General features: G+C 30.8%; 5 protein-coding genes across 9 annotated transcripts in view; 3 read left to right on the forward strand and 2 right to left on the reverse strand.

Moving 5' to 3' along the window:
- LOC122534085 (synaptotagmin-5) overlaps positions 1–4,479 on the forward strand; it is a 133,398-nt gene extending 128,919 nt beyond the window's left edge. For all 4 annotated transcript variants that reach the window (XM_043664394.1, XM_043664398.1, XM_043664396.1 and 1 more), the window contains one exon: positions 1,528–4,479. In XM_043664394.1, coding sequence (XP_043520329.1) covers positions 1,528–1,707 — 180 coding nt within the window. In that variant the 3' untranslated portion in view covers positions 1,708–4,479. The remainder of the gene's footprint in view (positions 1–1,527) is intronic.
- Positions 4,480–4,566: 87 nt separating this feature from the next.
- LOC122534118 (caseinolytic peptidase B protein homolog) lies at positions 4,567–7,771 on the reverse strand. Its single transcript, XM_043664447.1, has 10 exons — positions 7,076–7,771; positions 6,946–6,998; positions 6,696–6,885; positions 6,359–6,609; positions 6,189–6,279; positions 5,907–6,114; positions 5,691–5,823; positions 5,380–5,592; positions 5,004–5,301; positions 4,567–4,932 (listed from the first exon to the last, which is right to left on the reverse strand). Exons 1-10 carry the CDS (start codon positions 7,425–7,427, stop codon positions 4,790–4,792), a joined length of 1,932 nt encoding a protein of 643 aa, XP_043520382.1. The 5' UTR covers positions 7,428–7,771; the 3' UTR covers positions 4,567–4,789.
- Positions 7,772–8,352: 581 nt separating this feature from the next.
- LOC122534117 (97 kDa heat shock protein) lies at positions 8,353–14,829 on the forward strand. Of its 2 annotated transcripts, XM_043664445.1 has the most exons (12): positions 8,353–8,711; positions 9,773–9,971; positions 10,378–10,734; positions 10,884–11,205; positions 11,308–11,563; positions 11,656–11,786; positions 11,854–12,125; positions 12,352–12,459; positions 13,682–13,807; positions 13,890–14,129; positions 14,202–14,492; positions 14,577–14,829. In XM_043664445.1, the coding sequence occupies exons 1-12, from the start codon at positions 8,596–8,598 to the stop codon at positions 14,763–14,765; spliced, it is 2,607 nt and encodes an 868-aa protein (XP_043520380.1). In that variant the 5' UTR covers positions 8,353–8,595; the 3' UTR covers positions 14,766–14,829. The 2 variants fall into 2 exon arrangements, with proteins under 2 accessions (XP_043520380.1, XP_043520381.1); XM_043664446.1 differs by lacking the exon at positions 12,352–12,459 and having other exon boundaries at positions 8,354–8,711.
- A 456-nt stretch (positions 14,830–15,285) lies between these two features.
- LOC122534122 (vacuolar ATPase assembly integral membrane protein VMA21 homolog) lies at positions 15,286–17,525 on the reverse strand. Its single transcript, XM_043664455.1, has 4 exons — positions 17,396–17,525; positions 17,091–17,172; positions 16,903–17,008; positions 15,286–16,618 (listed from the first exon to the last, which is right to left on the reverse strand). The coding sequence occupies exons 2-4, from the start codon at positions 17,103–17,105 to the stop codon at positions 16,479–16,481; spliced, it is 261 nt and encodes an 86-aa protein (XP_043520390.1). The 5' UTR covers positions 17,106–17,172; positions 17,396–17,525; the 3' UTR covers positions 15,286–16,478.
- A 13-nt stretch (positions 17,526–17,538) lies between these two features.
- On the forward strand, positions 17,539–19,773 carry LOC122534121 (ragulator complex protein LAMTOR1). The gene is made up of 5 exons (XM_043664454.1): positions 17,539–17,795; positions 18,046–18,122; positions 18,205–18,294; positions 18,416–18,614; positions 18,692–19,773. The coding sequence occupies exons 1-5, from the start codon at positions 17,751–17,753 to the stop codon at positions 18,779–18,781; spliced, it is 501 nt and encodes a 166-aa protein (XP_043520389.1). The 5' UTR covers positions 17,539–17,750; the 3' UTR covers positions 18,782–19,773.
- Positions 19,774–20,047: the final 274 nt, after the last annotated feature.

Consider the following 20,047-nt stretch of genomic DNA (forward strand, 5'->3'; position numbering starts at 1 on the left):
AAGAATTGGATCCAAAGTGTGGCTCGAAACAATCTTCGTCGATACGTTTTCATTTGTCCACCGCGCGAATATACATCCGCAAGAGTTAGAGAATTCCTAACGAAGTTTTACATCCTTGCATGGCAAACGGATCGCGCGATTTTCTAACAGCGACAGATTTATGTTTTAAACTTTGCAGCTTTTTGCGTGCTGGTGACACAATTCCGTGAAAATTTATGGACGAGCAAGTAAAGAAGATTTATTGATCTGTTAATTATCAAATACGATGAACGTTACTCGCGTTGATCTTTTAGAATCTTTCAGATACGATAATTCAGCGATTTGATACGATCCGAAGGATCTAGTTTAATATTAATTTACTTAGGAAAATAAAAAGGTACAAATTCTAAATTAAGGATCGATTCAGTTGTTATTGACTCGTTTTTTATTCAATTTTAACACTGTGATTTTTCTGGACAAATCGCTTCAACTAAACGTAAACAATTGAATCGACTATCGGTGCCAAAAAATTACCGGATGACGTCGATAAAAACGAATTGCCGTCTCTTACAACTAATTTAAAAGTAGCCTGCTGTTGTACAGAGGGATTAATGATGCCAAATAGTGGGATTAGTTGCCAAATGTGTCTTGCATCACTGCAAAGTCGCTCTAAACTTCGTATTAGTAATAAAAGAAAGACAAAATTTCAGATTACTTGTATAGAAAATCTATTTACTCTGAAAATCGTAGCGTGTCTAAAAGGAGGGAAATCTGAAAGAAATCTCCCTTAAAGGAATAGAGAAAAGCTATACAAGCGACCCTCGTAATCAAACAGCAAATCCAGGCTGAATATCGATGAGTTTTCGCGAAGGTCCTCAAGGAAGAAACACGAGATGAACGAGATGAACGAGAAACGTTATCAGTGGTTCGCAAACGTCTTGGACTAAGGGATCGATCCAACGATAGCAAAATTCCAGAAATGGAAACGTTAAAACAGTATTAGGTATACGCTATCTTTCTTCTCCCGTGATTACCTCGGTTGTGGAATATGTGGAGGGCTCGGAAGCTAATCAATGTGAGTCAGTTTTTTTTTTAAACGTGTACCATGCAAATATCCTTCTATTGTCAAAGACTTTGCATTCGAGGAATACTTTAATTAAAGCGACTTTCGCTAATTAACTTCTGAACACAGCGTGTCACAATTGTAAAGAGATACAAATACTGTCCACTGATGAAAGAAGACCTTTTTAAGTTTTCAGTTTCTGTAATGAAAGTGAGATTACCTGTCGCAAAGATAGTATCTCTTGAATTAGACTGATTCATGTTGACGTTTTATCAAAATGAAAATACAATGATAGAGGAAGGGTAAATGTAATTCTGAAAATTACGAATAAACGCCGATTCATTGTACACCGAGTCGAACATTATCATCGCAATTAATCGGAGGGTAATATTAAGTTAGAAGACACTTCCAAGTACGTACAAAGAGAAAAAGATAAAACAACTGAACTAATTTTTCTTTTTTTTTTTTTTTTTTTTTTTTGCAAGGTATGCGTGATGGACTCGAGCAACGAATTCATCGGTGGGAACGTAATCGTCGGTTCCTGTATCGTTGGTCCAGCGACGGGTGTGATTCGGGGGGCGGAAGGAAATCAGGGAAGAGAGCACTGGCTTCACATGACCCAATCGCCGAGGAAAACCATCGACATGTGGCACACGTTGCATTAAAGGAGGAAGGAAAAGGAGAGGAAAATAGAGAGGAAAATGAATTGTCAATCGATGTTCTATTCGTCGTGTATTGTCTTCTGAAGAAACAAAACCGGGCACGTTTTGTGGATACGTGGACGCAATCTTTATTTCTGTTTCGTTCCGTTCCGCTTCCTTTCGGATTGCTGACGGAAGAAGTACAATCAGAGGATAAAAATAATCTGTATATGTAAACAAGAGTAGCAATGTTATATATGTGAAACCGCTTTTATGGATGTACTCGAGACCATTAACGAACAAGAAAAAACGCGATATAAAGTACACGCCGTTGTTGTCCGTTTCAGCGAGTTGTAAGGATCGATGTCCCTCAATCCTCGAGAACCTCATTAACATGATATTTCGCTGTACCAAATTTCCCGTCACCTTCGACCGAATGATTTAGTCTAAAGAGAAATGATATCGCAACGCGATAAACGACAAGTTCGTTTGTCTTCTTAAAGAGGAAATCGTGTGTGTCACACTCAAGTATATAGATGGAAGAATATTTTAAGGAAGGAAAGAGGAGGAAAATTTGCGTACGAAGGGGGAGACAATCGTTTTATGCATGTCTACGCTACATGCGCGCACGCACACACACTTACATATACACACAAATATATAATTATATATTTATATAATTTGTTTCTACTGGCGGTTAAATGTATTTTACACGATCAGCAAGATATGTAACACTGTTCGCGATAACGAATATAAATATATACAGTGATAATGGATAATCGTGCTTCGCACGCGATAAGAAACACCATCATGCTTTCCGTTACAGACTTACCACGAAATTATTCTGAGGAAATAATTTCAAGATGAGATATGTTCAAACGATGATTTGAACTGTACTTGCTTGCGCGTTGGTTATATAATAAAAGATAAAAATTAAAAAAAAGAAAAGAAAAGAAAGAAAGAATGAAAGACAGGAGAACGAGAGAGATGAATAATTTGAGATATTAATATGTTTTTCTAGTTCTAATATGTGATCTTTTCATCATAGTCTGAAACCACTGGAGAGAAATGAGGTATATTACGTATATACATATGTACTTCCTAGGCCTAAGTTTGTACTATGCAACAAAATTGACCTCAGAGAAGTACAAGGCGCGCATGGATGCGCCTGTTTAAATAATCACATAGTCTACAAACGAACTGAAAGCCTAACGAAAACGATTCTCCTCCGATAAATTATAGTCTAATCGCGTTATCGTTGTTAATGTCGTAATTATTTACGAATACGTGAGCAGCAACACAGAATGCAAAAAAATATTATTGTGTAACGTTCGTTCAGACACAGGCGTCTTAAAACTATCCAGCGCATGATAAGATGTATGATATACAGATATCTGTATATCATACAGATCCTCTGACATATTACCGAATAACAGAGTATATAGTTTTCAATTTATTGCGTTCTTTTTTCACACTTTTCCACACTTTTTTCACCACACTGCTAAAGAAACAAAGAAAAAGAAAAACAAATAAATCAAACTCTGTGTAATTAACGACAAAGTCTGACTTATATAAAAAGATAATGAGGAAGAAAAACTAAAAAAAAAAAAAATCAATTGAATATGTGAACATTTCCGACCAAAGTTTATCATATCATATATATTAATAATTTTGAAAATTCCAGAGCTTAGATCTATTTATTGTTAATTTAAGAGAGTTCGATTAAGGAATCTGCCGTACTTATAAATATTTTAGAGTACAGTGCATTACAGCGATTTAAATGTTTCTGATCCGTTGGTTGCGAGAAATATTGATGATGTAACAAACGTTACCTGGCGAAAAGAAAGAATTAAAATTAAATGTTGATCATCGTTAAGTATGTTATAAGTAAATATAATATGATTACGTGAAACGTAACAATTGGTGTTGAAGAAAAGTTTGTTGGGAAGAAACGCTTAACTAACTATGAGCGTGGTCCGAATCGTACGCTTACCTTATACTTAACAGTATTTCTATTATATCCCATATATATATATATATACCGCATATGGTACGTGGTATTTATATTAAAAGAAAAAAAAAGACGTATTTATATATATACATACATATGTGTATATATATATACACACACATATATTAATATTATATACATATGAAGATGTTCTTATATGTATACCGTGTACAATCATCTTGGGTGTCTAATACAGTACGCGGTTTTAACATTCCGTACATACTTATAACTGTGACGATATTTAAAGACTACATGAATTCCATGTTCCCGTATTTCCTAAAAAAAAAAAAAAAAAAAAACGAAACAAACTCTCTCTGTAAACGCCAGATTTTTATCGTATTTCTACCATGAACTCTCATGCGCCGATTTCAAAAATTATCTCACACGTCGATTACTTCAGCTACTTTTTACAATACACAAATAGACACCCTGTTGTCGGACCTGAATTTGCCTTGCACAATAATGGTGCAACTAAACGAAAATTGGTGCAACTAAACGCATTTATTCCCAGTGGTTGAAACTTCTCTTAACAACGGTAGTCTGATTCTGATCGTCGTACAAATAATTAAAGAAATTAATGAAATTTACGGTATTGCGAGACGATTGACAAGCAAGGCAGAGAAACAGTTTCCACAATTGGTTTTCTAAACATTTCGAGAATATCTCTTGTCTTATTAACGTCGTAAAGAATGTACAATGTATCTTAAATGTGAAGTGTAATCGATATTTTCTTGTAATGTAACCTTATGATTCGATTTAAAATAAAGAATTACTTATTTCCGTCAGAATCGTATATTTCATTTCATCTACATATTAGAAAGAAAGGATAGGATGTGATAAAGAAAGTATTGTAGAAATTTGTTCGAACATGATACATTTTATCGCCTTTATTTACATTTTGGTTTGGATCTCAAAACTGTTGCATATTATTAAACATATATTATTATTACAAAGGTTGTTTCATCTCTATAATAAATAATACAAAAGGTTCCGAATTTCTTTATTTATACGCACTATGAGATATAATACACTTTCTACATTTGTTCAAATTATACATCCAAAGTAATTTTTAATATGTAATTTTTAAATTTAGTATTAAAATGCAGGATTTATATTTTTTGTTAAATTCTCTGTAGAAAGATCGACAAAATCTTTAGCACCTTTGCGTCGTATTGACAACGCTATATTTGCGTTATTTTTATTCCATTTAACTTTAAGTAATACGCAACATCCTTTCTCTTAAAAAACAATATTTCATTAAAATTCGACAGAAATCTTTCTTTTTACGTGTTAATGATAATTGACATACCTAATTGGCCTCTTTCATGAGCAGCAGCTAATTGATTAACAACGCGTCTTTCAATCTCGTATTTAATAGAACGTGCTCCGTAATGGGTATCGTATCCTTCAGCCAAAAGTGATAGAACTTCTCTATTCCACTTCAATTCTATTTTATGCCTTTTTTTCGCACGATCTGCCCAAGCTTCTAATTCTCTTGCGACTAATGCTATAAGTTCAGATTGAGAAAATGGTAAAAAATATACGATTTCATTTATTCTGCCCAAAAACTCGTCTCTACCAAAATGTGACTTCAATATTGGTCTCACCTATAAAGAGAATGTTTAAAAAAAAAAAAATTTGTCTCCAAAATGTTAAAAACATATTTTACTGAAATTAATACATACTACTTCGTCCTTAAAATTACGAGATATTTCAACATGTTCTGGATCCTCTTCTATATCAACATTTTTGTCCAATTTTTGATCTACTACACGTTGAGCTTCTTCTCTAAGATGTACCGCATGATCAGCGATTACTTCGCTTGCCAAATTCGATGTCATTATAAAAATTGCATTTTTGCATTCGATTGTTTTACCTTTACCGTCGGTAAGTCTTCCCTAAAAAGATTCAAATTTTCATTTTGACACAATATTTTGATATCGTATATTATAAAGTATATAATACATAAAGTACATATAATATGAAGTAATCATACTTCATCAAATAATTGTAACAAAACAGTCAATACGTCAGGATGAGCTTTATCAACCTCATCAAATAATACCACAGCATTTGGGCATTTCCTTAAAAGTTTTGTTAATTGTCCACCATCATCATGACCCACATATCTAATTAATGTAATAAAAAAAAAAAAATCTAAATATTTATAACGTGGAAACCATATACGTAACTTGATGTAAATAAAGATTACCCTGGTGGGGCACCAATCAATTTGGCAACTTCATGTTTCTCCTGATATTCAGACATGTCTAATCGAATAAATCCTTCCTGTTTATTTTTATGTATATATGCAGCTAATTGTTTAGCCAATTCAGTTTTTCCAATTCCCGATGAACCTAAGAAAAGAAATACTAGGGGATGTTTTTCATCTATCCACCCATTCTCTTTTCTCCTAATAGCTGTAATTAGACAAAGCATTACAAAAAATATTACACACGTTTATATATAGATGGTTGGTTGTATAAAATCTTACTAGATGCAACAATAGATATTGCTCCAGTTTGTCCAACAATATACTGTTTCAAACGTTGCTCTAGTGGAAATCTACGACGTTCTTCTAATTCCTGTTTACAATATCAGGTAAAAAAATGGATCAAAAATAGCATAATGTAAAAATCAAAGCTTGGTTTTAATCATATGTACTTTTTCCTTCATTATTTCATCATATTTTATCGCACGTTTTATAAGCATTTCTTTGAGCGCTCCATCTTTAGCATATTCTACTGCACGATGTCCTGATTCATTTTTCATTGTTGGATCAGCTCCTGCTTCTAATAATGCATGCACACAAGCCTCAGAGTCTGCCAATACAGCATAATGTAACGCTGTACAACCTTTGAAGGTGGCTCTACTGTTCAATTGATCACAAAACTCTTCCTCCCTTATTGCAAGCACTGCAAAATTGAGAATTTATGCATTAGCTTAGAAAATATAAAAATCCATTTTTACTTAACTACTATAATTTGTTTTATTTTCGTACCATCTAATGTATGTAATCCCTTTTCTATGGCAGTCCCATAGACATTAATGAATTCATCTGGAGCATTAACATCTGCTCCATGTTTTAACAAAAGTTTTACAACTTCTGGTTTTGCGTTAATAGCAGCAAGATGTAATGCTGTCCAACCCAATGGATGACGCATATTTACATCAATACCTTCTTTTATAATCTACAAACAGACAAGTTTCTTAGTCGTTGACACTATAGCAGAATATTTCTTTATACTCACATTTGTTAATTCTAGAATGTTGCCATATTTTGCAGCCCGGAAAAACTGCTTATCTGATCAAACAAAATTATTAATCAAAAATCAATCAATTTCATGTTCATATGTAATTAATGATATAAGTAATACATACCTCTGTGATTTTTGGCTTCGCAAAGAACTATGGTTATGCCAATGCCACCTAATATAAATCCCAAGCTCTTGAAATTCTTTTTCTCATGATTGATGTCATACTTAGTTCGCAAGATTTTCATTCTTGTCAATAAAGGACGAATTTCCTTTAATCTAATTATATCCAAACATTTGTACAACGGGTAAATATGTTTCTCAAACTTCCAATAGAGATCGGCATAACCTTTACCGCTTTCATGGAACACATTTTGTGTTTCGTTTGTTGTGCGTAGACTCTTTTTGCTTATCAAAGCTGTCGTATGTTTAGTCCCTTTTATAATCGAACAAAATTTTAAATTACATAGACGCGACATTTTACATACGTGTATGATCTCATATACTTGTGCCTTTGAACCATATGATGTTTATCTTGCACAATTATATCTACTACCTACTTATTACCAGTATATCGATATATAAATTCATTGAATAACTGCCAATAATCCATACAATAATACAATTCGCATTACATTTACGTTTTTGATCGCTTTATTTGAACATCGCATCAAAATCACGCTCTTGTGTACAGACGCAACATGTCATGTAACATTTTGTGAAATTGCATTGACGCAGAGGATATAAGTACATACGCACGTGTACATATTTTACGAATACGAATATATTAACTCTTTTTTTCCGATTACGTTAATACAGTCGATATAAACATTTTTGTGAATTTCGTATACATTTTACATGCATGCGTACAAAATATAATACGTATAATGTTCGTAATTATTTATTGTAACTCCAAGTAAATATTACGTCGATGTTTTGTGTAATCTTACATTATTACATATAATCGTTATTACGACAATCATAAAAGAATCATAAATAGCGTGAATATTCGTAAAATGATTCGTTGCTTAATATTTGCAATTACGGTAATTCGAAATTTGCTTCACGACAGACATATTGCCGTGCAAACCAATCATACGGATGCGCAAAGTATACTATATATAAATTCAAAATCCTTGAGAGATACTACGCGGGCAAAAAGGGAAATTAATTGGGCAGTGTTCGTGCGATTAATCATCGCGAATCTAGACCTGGTAATTCCATTCTGGCGAAATATGTCGTTACATCGATCCATTAGTTTCGACCTTTCGAGAAACGAAGCGAAACGAAACGACGACGTCCGAAAGGAAGATTCCAATGGCGCATAATTCCAGAATGTTCCAGAGCAACTGACTGGCCAATAGGAGTTCTGCACCGCAGCGCCATGATTGGTGAATTCTCAGCAGAAGTTAGCAGAAAGAAATAATCAGAGTTACCGTACGGAGGGCATTTCGTCTATTGCGTGAGTGAGGGAGCAAGGATTTATAGTGGTCGTGGGCCTATCATATACGATAATCATCAACGCGTATTCTAAACGACTTATCGATCACTCGTCCATCCTTATTAAGGATCAACGTTGAATCAGCGATTTACACGCAATAATTTGTTCAGTGTCGTAAGGAAAACGTCGTACCCAGTCTATCAGCCATGGCTGCTATGTCCGTAATCGGGATTGACTTTGGTAACGAAAGCTGTTATGTGGCTGTAGCACGCGCTGGAGGCATTGAAACTATAGCTAATGATTACAGTCTTCGAAGTACACCGTAAGTTTCTCTTACTGTGACGATCATTTCCTAATTTTTCCAGTTTTACAGGAAGATACCGGGTGCTCACCCGGTGTCCTTTTGCTTCAGGTGTTCCTCTTGTTTCCTTTCGATTCTTTCGAGAATCTTAGTAAAGAATAGTGGTAGAACAGTTTCAAAACATCGATGTATAATTCATTTTCGTGCTCGAATAGTAGAGTGAGGATGACGATGTATTATTCGATCATTGCCATTTATGTCCAAATCATTTCGTCTATTTGAGCGTACCTGCTCACTTTCACATGACTAAGAAGTACAAAAAAGTCCATAGCGTGGGTTATGATCCGCGAGCTATTTTTTTTTTTTTCTTGATTTGAAATTGGTGTAGTCATGTGAGTCTGCAATCTATTTACGTCAGAATTAATATAATGAATAAATGCGTTACGTTATTACTATGCTAGTTATGCTTTGTATACAAAAATTATAGGAAATATTATTTGCTTTTATTATATTACGAATTCGTATGTACTATTCATTTGTAAATTGATCATTTGTTTTACATTCATATTGTTATGTAAATGAATTGTCACGATGTTTATAATTTGTTTTTCGTTATTAGTAAAATACGTAATATATATAAAATACGTAAAACAGATAGAATATTTGTAAAAAAATATTAAAAAATATGTATATATAGTAGTTCAATTTAATTAATTTTTATCATCAATTATTAAAATATCGAACATCACATTTTTATCATTAATTTCATCTTTGTAAATATACTATAATATAAAAGTATATTAAACATTTTATTATGATGTTATAATTTTAAATATTTTATTACTATTATTAAATTCTCTGCTGTAACAATAAATGATAAATTTGTAATTTTTTATTTTTTAATATATTCTCTAACATGAAAAGTAGATAGTTCTAGATAATTTAGATTATTCTAGAAGTAACTTAGCTATAATGTATTAGATTGATGTACACATACTTATTCATAAGTGAATTATATTTATATTGTGATAAGTGAAATTCATATTTGTACTGAGATTATTAGATATAAATATTGATTTTAGATCATGTGTAGCATTCAGTGGCAAAAATCGAATTCTTGGTGTAGCAGCTAAGAATCAGATGGTGACCAATATGAAAAATACCATTCATGGATTTAAAAGATTATTGGGTAGAAAATATAATGATCCGCAGGTACAAAGAGAGCTTCAAATGTTACCTTTTAAGGTGACTCATCAGTCAGATGGAAGTATTGGAATACATGTAAGTTTTTGTTTTTTTAAATATAGAATTAATTTTTTTTCTATTATACAAACAGTAAAAGTTAAAAATTGTAATTATATTAGTAATACTTTGCAACATATATAACTAGTTTATAAAGTTACAAAAGTTATATTATATTATTATGAAAAAATGTATCAAAATATTGTGAAAAAATAACGAGTATTTTTTTATTTTTTCACATGGTTTTAAATGTTACTTAGATTTAATCTGGGCATCATGCCAGATTTCTCACACTTGTGGACACTCATATCTTATTTATATCTCTTTAGAGCAGTTAAAACATGATGAATCACATCACATGTAATTTGTGTAGTAAAGATTATAATGATACAAGTAATTAATAGTTAAGTAATCAAAGGTATTTATATTTATTTTTAAATTTTAGGTACAATATTTAGGAGAAGAACACATTTTCTCACCTGAACAAGTAACTGCAATGTTATTTACAAAGTTAAAGAGTATATCTGAGACTGCTCTTCAAACTATTGTTAATGATTGTGTTATTTCTGTTCCTTCATATTTCACACAAGCTGAACGTCAGGCATTGCTTGACGCTGCACGGATTGCTGGTTTAAATGTTCTTAGATTATTTAATGAAACAACAGCTACTGCTTTGTGCTATGGTATTTATAAACAAGATTTACCAGCACCTGATGCACCTCCAAGACATATAGTGTTTGTTGATTGTGGATATGCAAGCTTACAAGTAAGCATTTGTGCATTCCATAAAGGAAAGCTGAAAGTGAGTATTTTAATAGTCGTATTCATTGATAATAGCAAAATGAAGTTAACCCGGGATTACCCACCTGGGGTACATCCCGGCACTAGACCCCCACGTGGGTAATCCCGGGGTTAATGAGAAACAATTCTATAGACTTGCGTAATTTCCAGATGATAGCAAGTTCTTCTGATAGTCAATTAGGTGGAAGGAATATAGATTCTATTTTAGCAGAACATTTTTGTAAAGAATTTCAATCACGATATAATATTGATCCTCACACCAATCCACGTGCATATGTAAGACTATTAGGAGAAGTAGAAAAATTGAAGAAACAAATGTCAGCTAATTCGACAACGCTTCCTCTTAATATTGAATGTTTCATGGATGAAAAAGATGTACATGGTGAAATGAAACGGGCAGATATGGAAGCAATGTGTGCACATTTGTTTAAACGCGTTGAATCAACTCTACGTCAATGCCTTGAAGATTCTAGTATGTTTCATTCTTTTTATACATATGTTGTTACGTGTAATTTAGATTTACAAAAATATATTTTTCATTTTCTTATATACTAATCTGTAATTATTTTTGTAGAATTAAAGTTAGAAGATATTCATTCAGTTGAATTAGCGGGTGGTTCTAGTCGTGTTCCTGCAATCAAACGTTTGGTTGAAGAAATTTTTGGTCGTACTGTATCTACGACGTTAAATCAAGACGAGGCAGTTGCACGAGGATGCGCACTTCAGTGTGCAATGTTGAGTCCCGCTGTTAGAGTCCGTGACTTCTCAGTGACTGATATTCAACCATATCCTTTAAAATTAACATGGGATCCTACACAAGGAGAAGATGGGTATGTCAATATTCATATTTTACGTGTAATATTTAAATATTTATTTAAATAAGAAAATCTTTTCCTGATTTCTGTGTTATCTATTATTTTAGTGAAATGGAAATCTTTGGACACAATCATCCTATACCGTTCTCAAAAACATTGACATTTTATCGCTCAAACCCATTTACATTAACTGCTAGTTATACTGTACCACCACCATCATATTCCCAAACTTACATTGGTATGCATTTAATTCTCCTTTTTTAATAATTAATAATATTTTTCTCTAACGAATAACATTTTTATAGGTACATATACAATAAAGAACGTGAAACCAACACTAGAAGGTGAGTTGTCGAAAGTAAAAGTAAAAGTAAGGATAAATTTGAATGGAATCCTTACTATTGTCTCGGCTTCGTTGATCGAGAAACGTGAACTCACACAACAAGAAAAGGAAGAAGAAGAGAAACAACAACAGCAACAGCAGCAACAACAAAATAACATGGATGTCGATCAGCAACAAGACAAGAAAGATAAGTCTGATCAAGAAGCACAAGCAAATGAACCACCGGCACCTGAAGTATGTATATTCGTTGTTGCTTCACCTTTCATTTAAATTATACATCTCCAAAATCATTTTCTATTAATCTGAAAGAAAAGGTTTATTGCGTAAATAACAATTACATTACACTGAATTGTGAACTAAATTCGCTAAATTCATTATTCCCAGGAATAAACTTTGTAGAAATACAGTATTCATGCTTTGAGTGTCTGATGCATGACTATGTGAGTTTGTTGTGGTTTAGGTGAGCATGGATAAAACGCGACGGAACTCAGATGCTGATGATGGTGGAAGAGGTGCGAGGGGTTCTGCCCCTTCCTACTCCTCCAGGATTCTCTCTTGGCTCAGCTCGGTACGCGACACACTATCATTACTTGGACCCATATGTTAACTGAAACATGTGCAATAATTTATGACTTCTGCTTAGATTGTTCTATTGTTATAAGTCATCAATGGCTACGCGATGAGCTTGTCGTGTGTAAAAGTGGCATAAGTCTTTTATTTCTTTCATCACGTCAGCATCGTCAATTATCTATTATAAGATCATTGCAGTCATAAACTTGTCCTGCATGATGTGAGAATCGCGTGTTGCATATGTTATTATTCATTATCTCAAAAAATCTTTTAAGCACATTTTATCATGTTAAAAGAACTTAAATTTAAAAATGTTAAATACGTTCTGCAATGTGAAGTTTGTGATTTATTCTATACTTATTTAATGTTTTGAATATATTTGTAAATTAATCAGACTTCATGTTGATCTGTGTATATTTAGTATAAATTATTTATGAACTAGAAGTTTCCTATATATTGTAGTTTCTTTAGTGCATGACATTTAGTTCAAAAATTTTAAATCTGTGTCGATTTCTTCTGCAAACTCGGTTAATAAGCAATATATAAGAAAAAAATAACTAAATTTTTATTTAATTTTAAAAAGATTGTCAATATAAACATATGCATAATATAATTTCATGTAATGTGTTTTGATGCATATGGGTCCAAGATACAGCTGTGTCACGCCGTGCTGTCTGTCTTTGCTCAATTATTCTTTTTACTGGGTCGCAGAAGGAAAAGGGACAGTAACTTTTAACAATGCAATAATTAATTATCGATGTGCTAAAATTGTAAAGGCAGGCAATGCGGTTCAGTTTCCAATTCGAATATTTTAAGTAAATGATCTCCATATTAAATCCAATTTCAAAATACATTAGGTATGTACATAATATATTTTGAAATTGAAACATAGCGAATTGAAAACTGCTCGCATAAGAATAATGCCCCTCTTTGTCCTTTACTCATTTCTATCATCACCTGACTTCCAGTTTGTGTGTCTTTGTTTAAAATGTTTAAGTTTCATCATGACATTGTTATATTTATTTTATCTCTCATGTAAAATTTATTGTATTAAGGATAAGAAATCATCTTTTAAAATGTTAAGAATGCTTGATAAAAAAAATGTTTATGTACTTCTTAACATCTACAATGAGAAGAAAATACGTTTTGATATAAATTTTTGTTGCAGGCATGTTTAGACGGATAAAAGTATTTTATATTAATACATTATTATTTTTCAGGGTGACGATAAAAATGATGAAAGCAAAAGTAAAAAGAAAGTTCCTATTCGTACTATTGATTTACCAGTGGATATGCGTGAATGTGGACTTTCTCAACGTGACTTAGATGCTGCGTTAGAAAAAGAGGTAAACTGTTTATTATAAACTGTAAATATAATTTTTTTAATTCACATATTTTGTATTAATTTATTTATTTTTTGAATCGTAGGCCAAGATGATTGCCGAAGATAAACAAGAAAAAGAACGTATCGATGCCCGTAATGCATTAGAAGAATATGTTTATGATTTACGTGCTAAGTTATCGGAGGAGGATCAGCTGTCCACATTTATTACAGAAACAGACAAAGAATCACTTTGCCGTACGTTAGATGAAACCGAAAATTGGTTGTACGAGGAAGGTGAAGATTGTCAACGACAAATCTATTCAGAACGATTAACACGTCTTAAAGTAAGTTATATTTATTTTGTAATAATATTGAGATTTTTGCTTCGAAATTAAAAATTATGTGTCTCTTATTAGTCACAAGGCGAACCAATCAAAGAAAGACGAATGGAGTTTGAAGGTAGAGGCCATGCACTAGATGAATTAGCAGGAGCTTTGCAACTTGCTAAGAAAGGGGTAGATCTCATTAGAGCATCCAGTGGAAAAGATGATAAATATTCTCATTTAACAGAAGAAGAGATAAAAAAAGTTGAAAAAGCAGTACAAGAAAAGTGGACGTGGCTGGAAGAAAAACGCGTACTTCTTGCTGGTACACCTCGTACACAACAACCGCCAGTTACTGTAGCTCAAATTCGTGGAGAGAAATTGGTATTTGAAACACATAATAAATTTATTGCATAAAAGATACATTTGTATAGACTATCATTTACATATTCTCTTTTTATTTTACAGACATTGGATAGTATTGTATTACCAATTTTAAATAAACCAAAACCTAAAGTTGAGCCACCAAAAGAAGAGAAACCTAAAGACAAAACCGCTGAAGATCATCAAAAAAATAATCAAAGTAGTCAAGGTGATGGTCATTCTCAGACCAATCAGCAACAACAACCCCAAGAAGAAAAAATGGATGTTGAGTAACAATCATCCTATTTTATGTGTTTTGATATTATTAAATCTACCATGATTAAAATAATGAAAATTATGTCATCACACAACTCATTTTTATCATGTCACAAAAGCGCCTGATATGTTTTTGGTTAGTATATGCGAGTGTCTTTTCTTTTCTTTATCCATCACAATTTAGTGCATATAATGTTGACCTATTTATAAATGATTATCATTAAGTATATTGAACTTTGAAGAATTTTTTTCTATAAATCATTTAAAAAAGTATGCACATGTATATTTTGCGTTCAAATTATTTCATTTCGTGAATTGCGATAAATAAAGATTAATAGAATATAAAAAAAATTGGTGCTGACATTTCAAAATTTTGTTTTACATTGATAAAATTTTTTTTTGACACTTGTATATCAGTTTGATTTATTTATGAAAAATAACCAACCAAATTAAAAACAGGTTGTAATGATCTTATTTCTTAATTTAATAACAAAAATTCTTCAATCTTTAATATCCTTTTAAAAAAAGTATAACAAAATTTTTATTGGTGGAATACTCTAAAAGAGATCCCTGATTTTATTGCCAGTAAAATGATTCAATACTTTACAACGTATAGAACAAGTATTAAGCTAGTGACTAAATTAAACTGTGAAGTAATTAATATCGCTGGCGATTTTATGTATTTAAAAATACAAGCGTTCATTCCAACACTTCCCAGGCCGACAGCAAAATATTCTGTCACATAAACTTTTGTTGCATTTAAGATACTTAAATAAATTAATATTTCATTAAAGGAATTTATTAAGCTTGTTTTAGGATTTGCTTATGGCTTCGAATGTTTAAAAAAGCTGCAAATCGTATACATTTTATGATTCAACTTTTTGTCAAAGTTTTGATGACATAAAATTTCTATAAATGAAATTATAGTTAGATATATTGTACATAGTTTTTCATAAAAGTAAAATGTTTTCTCTTTCGAATTGTGTTCTAATTAATTTGATAAATTTTTTTTCATAGTTCTTGCAAGGGTTCTTTATTGGTACTAAAAAAAAAAAAAAAAAATCAGTGGTTGCGTTGTATATTAATCACAATTCATTTTGTTATTTATTCTTCCTTAAAAACAGAAAAATACATGGCTACTATTCAATATCATTAGGGGCAGATTTACACCAAGCTTTTGTAATAATTTTTTGTATTTTTTTTCTCTCTAAAAATTCGCATCTGTATCCTTTTGAATAACTGCCGAAATTGTCAGCCTAAAAACTTTAAAGGATTATATAAATTTGCCCCTGATCTAGTACTGTGATCGTAAAGTGCACTACAATTTATCCATTTGACGTGTATTGAGGCACTATAAATTATAAAATAATTTACTGCAAGATTTCTCAAATATAAAACTAAAATGTGTAATGAAATTATATTCCATATAGATATAGATTGCAAAGTTTGTGCTGTACAATATGCAAATATTGCGTAGGAATGTCATTGCTTTTTTTATTTAGTAATTATGTTTCATTGATACAATTACAGTTATATTTGCCTTTTACACAATGTCACAGTATTCAACAAAAAAAAAAAAAGAGAAAAATATCTAAATATTAACAAAAAAGTATGCAATTGCAAAATGTAATGCAATACAATGTAACATCTTTCTTCCAATGATTATACACGAATAAATGTGTTATCAAGAAAGTGTACTTAATTATATGTGTTTCAAACACAAAAAAATTATTAGTCTCGCTTCGTCTGTGTCTTCGATTGATCATCGAAATATGCACGATATATGAAAGCGCCCAGAGCTACGTGTAAAACGAGGATTGCAACTCCAGCTGAATACACGTTGCTTGGTACATGATTAAGTCCCAATAAACCTAAAATATATAAAGATATGTTTAAAACAATGATATGTGTATATCACGAATATATAGTAAGATAATAATTAAAAGTACATTAATATGTACTATACTAAGTAATTTATATGTAACATTCCAATTCATTAAGTGTTGTACATAAAAAATATAAAATATTGGCTATTAGATTAAAAATTTGAACAACAATGATAATTCCTACATTCATTAAATATCTTCATAAAAATATAATTTTTGAAATGTATGTAGAAAATTTAAATATTTTAATAGTACTATTGTTTCCATACCATCAAAAATAAAAACCTTGCTAGTAAAAAATGAGAATACAGGTAAGGCTATTATCACTAAACAGTGAAATAATACTGTTTTAAAGACTTGTAGTTCTGCTGATTCCTGAAAATAAAATTGTATATTAAAGATATTACATTTATATACATATGTAGTATATTAATAAATTAAAAAGTAAATGAAGTACCTTAGTATTTGTCATGTTGATGTGATGTAGAGGTGATAACTTTCAGTTAAATTTTCTTTTTTTTTTTTTTAGTACCACTCGTCTACAATACAAATTTAATAAGATTTAGACATACTATGGTACCATCATTATATTATTATAATTTAGAAAAATATATTTCAGTATTTATTTAGAGAACAAAATACAAATGAATAATATGTAATTTATATAGAAAGTTGTAAAATCATTTCCTTTTCTATCTTTGTATATTATTTTATTGAATGACATAACATGTACAATTCTATATAAATCAAATGCGATATTACATAATAAAAAATCAAGTTTTATATCTTGATGAATAATGATACAACGTAATACGATAAATTCGAACACTCGTTATCGTGAAAATATTTAAGGTTATGTTATTCGATTTAGTACGTTATAAATTCCACCAGAGCAACCTTGCATGTTCATGTCCTTTCTGTAAGCGTTTTCGTATCTGGTTTAAAAAGGTTGTCACACTTCACAATATATTTTATTTCTGGATAGTGATTGAAGCGCAGTATCGGTACATCTAGAGCTGAGTGATTCGTTTGATTGTTTACAGGAATGAAGATTAAAAATAATATATTGTAGCAATACGTGTTACTGGCTATAAAGTGTTAGTAATTCGTTATAAGCATGGGATGTTGTTACAGTTTTTGTAAAGAAGACAGCGGTCCACAGGTAATAGTTTTTTTTATATAGAATTCGTGTGAGACGTTTCGGAATTTTAACGTATCACACAACATTAGATACGATAAGGAATACATTCAAACTATTATCGCAGTTCCGCCTATTTTTGTATTATATATATAAGACTGAAATAATTATGTATATTATATTTTTGTATGATTTGCATTTACAAGGTTGAAATCAAATTCAAATATTTAAATTTTAATTAATTAAAACATAATTTCTCTGTTTATCTTTCTAGAGTGGAGAAGTAAATGAAAGAACACATTTGTTAGTAGATCCTGTCAGTAATAATACAAATATACCTAGAGTACACAGGTGTGTTATATTTTTTGTATATATTGATATGTGGTAGCATTGAATAAGGGTTATTAAAGCTTTTTCGTTCCTTTTTTTCCAGTGATGATTATGTTAATCAGTATGCAAGTTCAGCACCCAAGAAAACTGACGAACAAAGTGCATTAAATAGAATTTTACATGAAACAGCTGCGTGAGTGTTTGCTTGCCTTCCTTAGTTCTTATGTTTATGTTGCTTTTTCTGTAGTTATTCTGTATATCTTTAAAGATCACAATTAAAGATCAATTAATTATATTAAAATATTTCATTTCAGTAATGTGATAGATGTTGGGGCATTAGATTCACATAACCTGGAACAGCATGAATATATGGATAGGTCACGTGCATACTCCAAACGCATAGAAGCAGGAGGTATTAAAGTCCCTGATAGCACATCTTGCCTATTAAAAGATGTTCCTGCTCCAGAAAAAATATTGGCAACAGAACCACTTTCTGCTGGAGATCATGAGCTGGTAAATATATATTATATGTAATGCAAAATTCTATCACATATTTATAATTTGCTAAATTAATTAATTTTTCTTTGTAGATTACAAAAATGCTCAATAAGGCTGTGACGGCACTAGAAGATGTTAATGTTGAACACAAAGAAGATTTAGTAGTTCCTTTCTTATCGTGATCTTTTGGCATTTCCTCAGCAGGATTACATCTTGCTTGAGTAAAATCATTGTACTACATGACACTAAAAAATTTCCCAAAATCAATTTTCAATAAGTTGATCTGAATTTATTTCAGATTCTACTTAAATATGAATATTGATTTAACATGATGTGGTGTATTATAGATGGAAAATCAGGTACTACTTCTTGATAACATGTTAAAATGGCTTGACAGTTTCTGAATATACAAAATTGTTTTAAAATGTTACAAGTTAAGGTATTTTCAAACGACCAGTTTTTAACGAAAGAGCTGAATTTGGTAGTGCTTTTCCATAATTTATACATAATACTGTAAAAAGATAAATCACTGTTATTAATATTCATTATGATGTATATCAAGAAACAATATAAAAGGGCTATTTTGTCATAATTTAATATACGCAATTATTATAACTTTATTATTTCTTACACGAAAAATTTGCATGTTAAGTTTTTATTAAATCAATTTCTTTTTTCATTAAACTAATTTTTTTTTTAATATTGCATCAGCACTGAACATATTTCCATATAACCATAAAAGCATTATAAAATATGATAGATGAGATGTAGACTCAGAAACAATCAATATTTATAAACGCGACTGGAATATGTTTCATTATTTACATTAAAATGTATATTTTGGTTAACAACCACATCTTTATCTTTTTTATATTGTACATGTTTTGTCCTTTTTATTTTGTTTTTGCTACATGAGAGAAATTCCCAATTTCAATATACACATGTGATATTTACATAAATTATTAATATATTCTTATATATCATCTCTTGTATGTATTTCGTTTATCAAAATTTATTAATCTTATAATTGTCTTATGATCTTTTAAAATTATAAGTCATTATCATACTCCAGTATCACTCTATTGATTTATATGCATCAAATAAATAGTATCACTTGTAAAATTGTATATTATTTTGTGAATAATAAATAAAAATTGTAATCAATAATAAACAATGATTGAACATTGTTTAAGCTACACTTGTTATGTTACTAATTATAGTTTATTAAAAATTGTAAAAACGAATTAATTTCTGATTAAACATATACATACATAGAAACATATGAAATATGTCAATATTGTCAATATTGGTCATTTATTATCTCATGAAATATATTAAAAAAAGAAAAAGTATATCTTCTTTTGTGTGCAAATGTTCCAACAATTTTGTGCTTTTCATTTCCCAATTATTGAATACGAAGTGTTTACTTCTAAATGTTGTAAGCTTTG

The sequence above is a fragment of the Frieseomelitta varia genome, unplaced genomic scaffold (genome assembly GCF_011392965.1).
Source record: "Frieseomelitta varia isolate USP_RPSP 00005682 unplaced genomic scaffold, Fvar_1.2 scaffold_576, whole genome shotgun sequence".
NCBI lineage: Eukaryota > Metazoa > Arthropoda > Insecta > Hymenoptera > Apidae > Frieseomelitta > Frieseomelitta varia.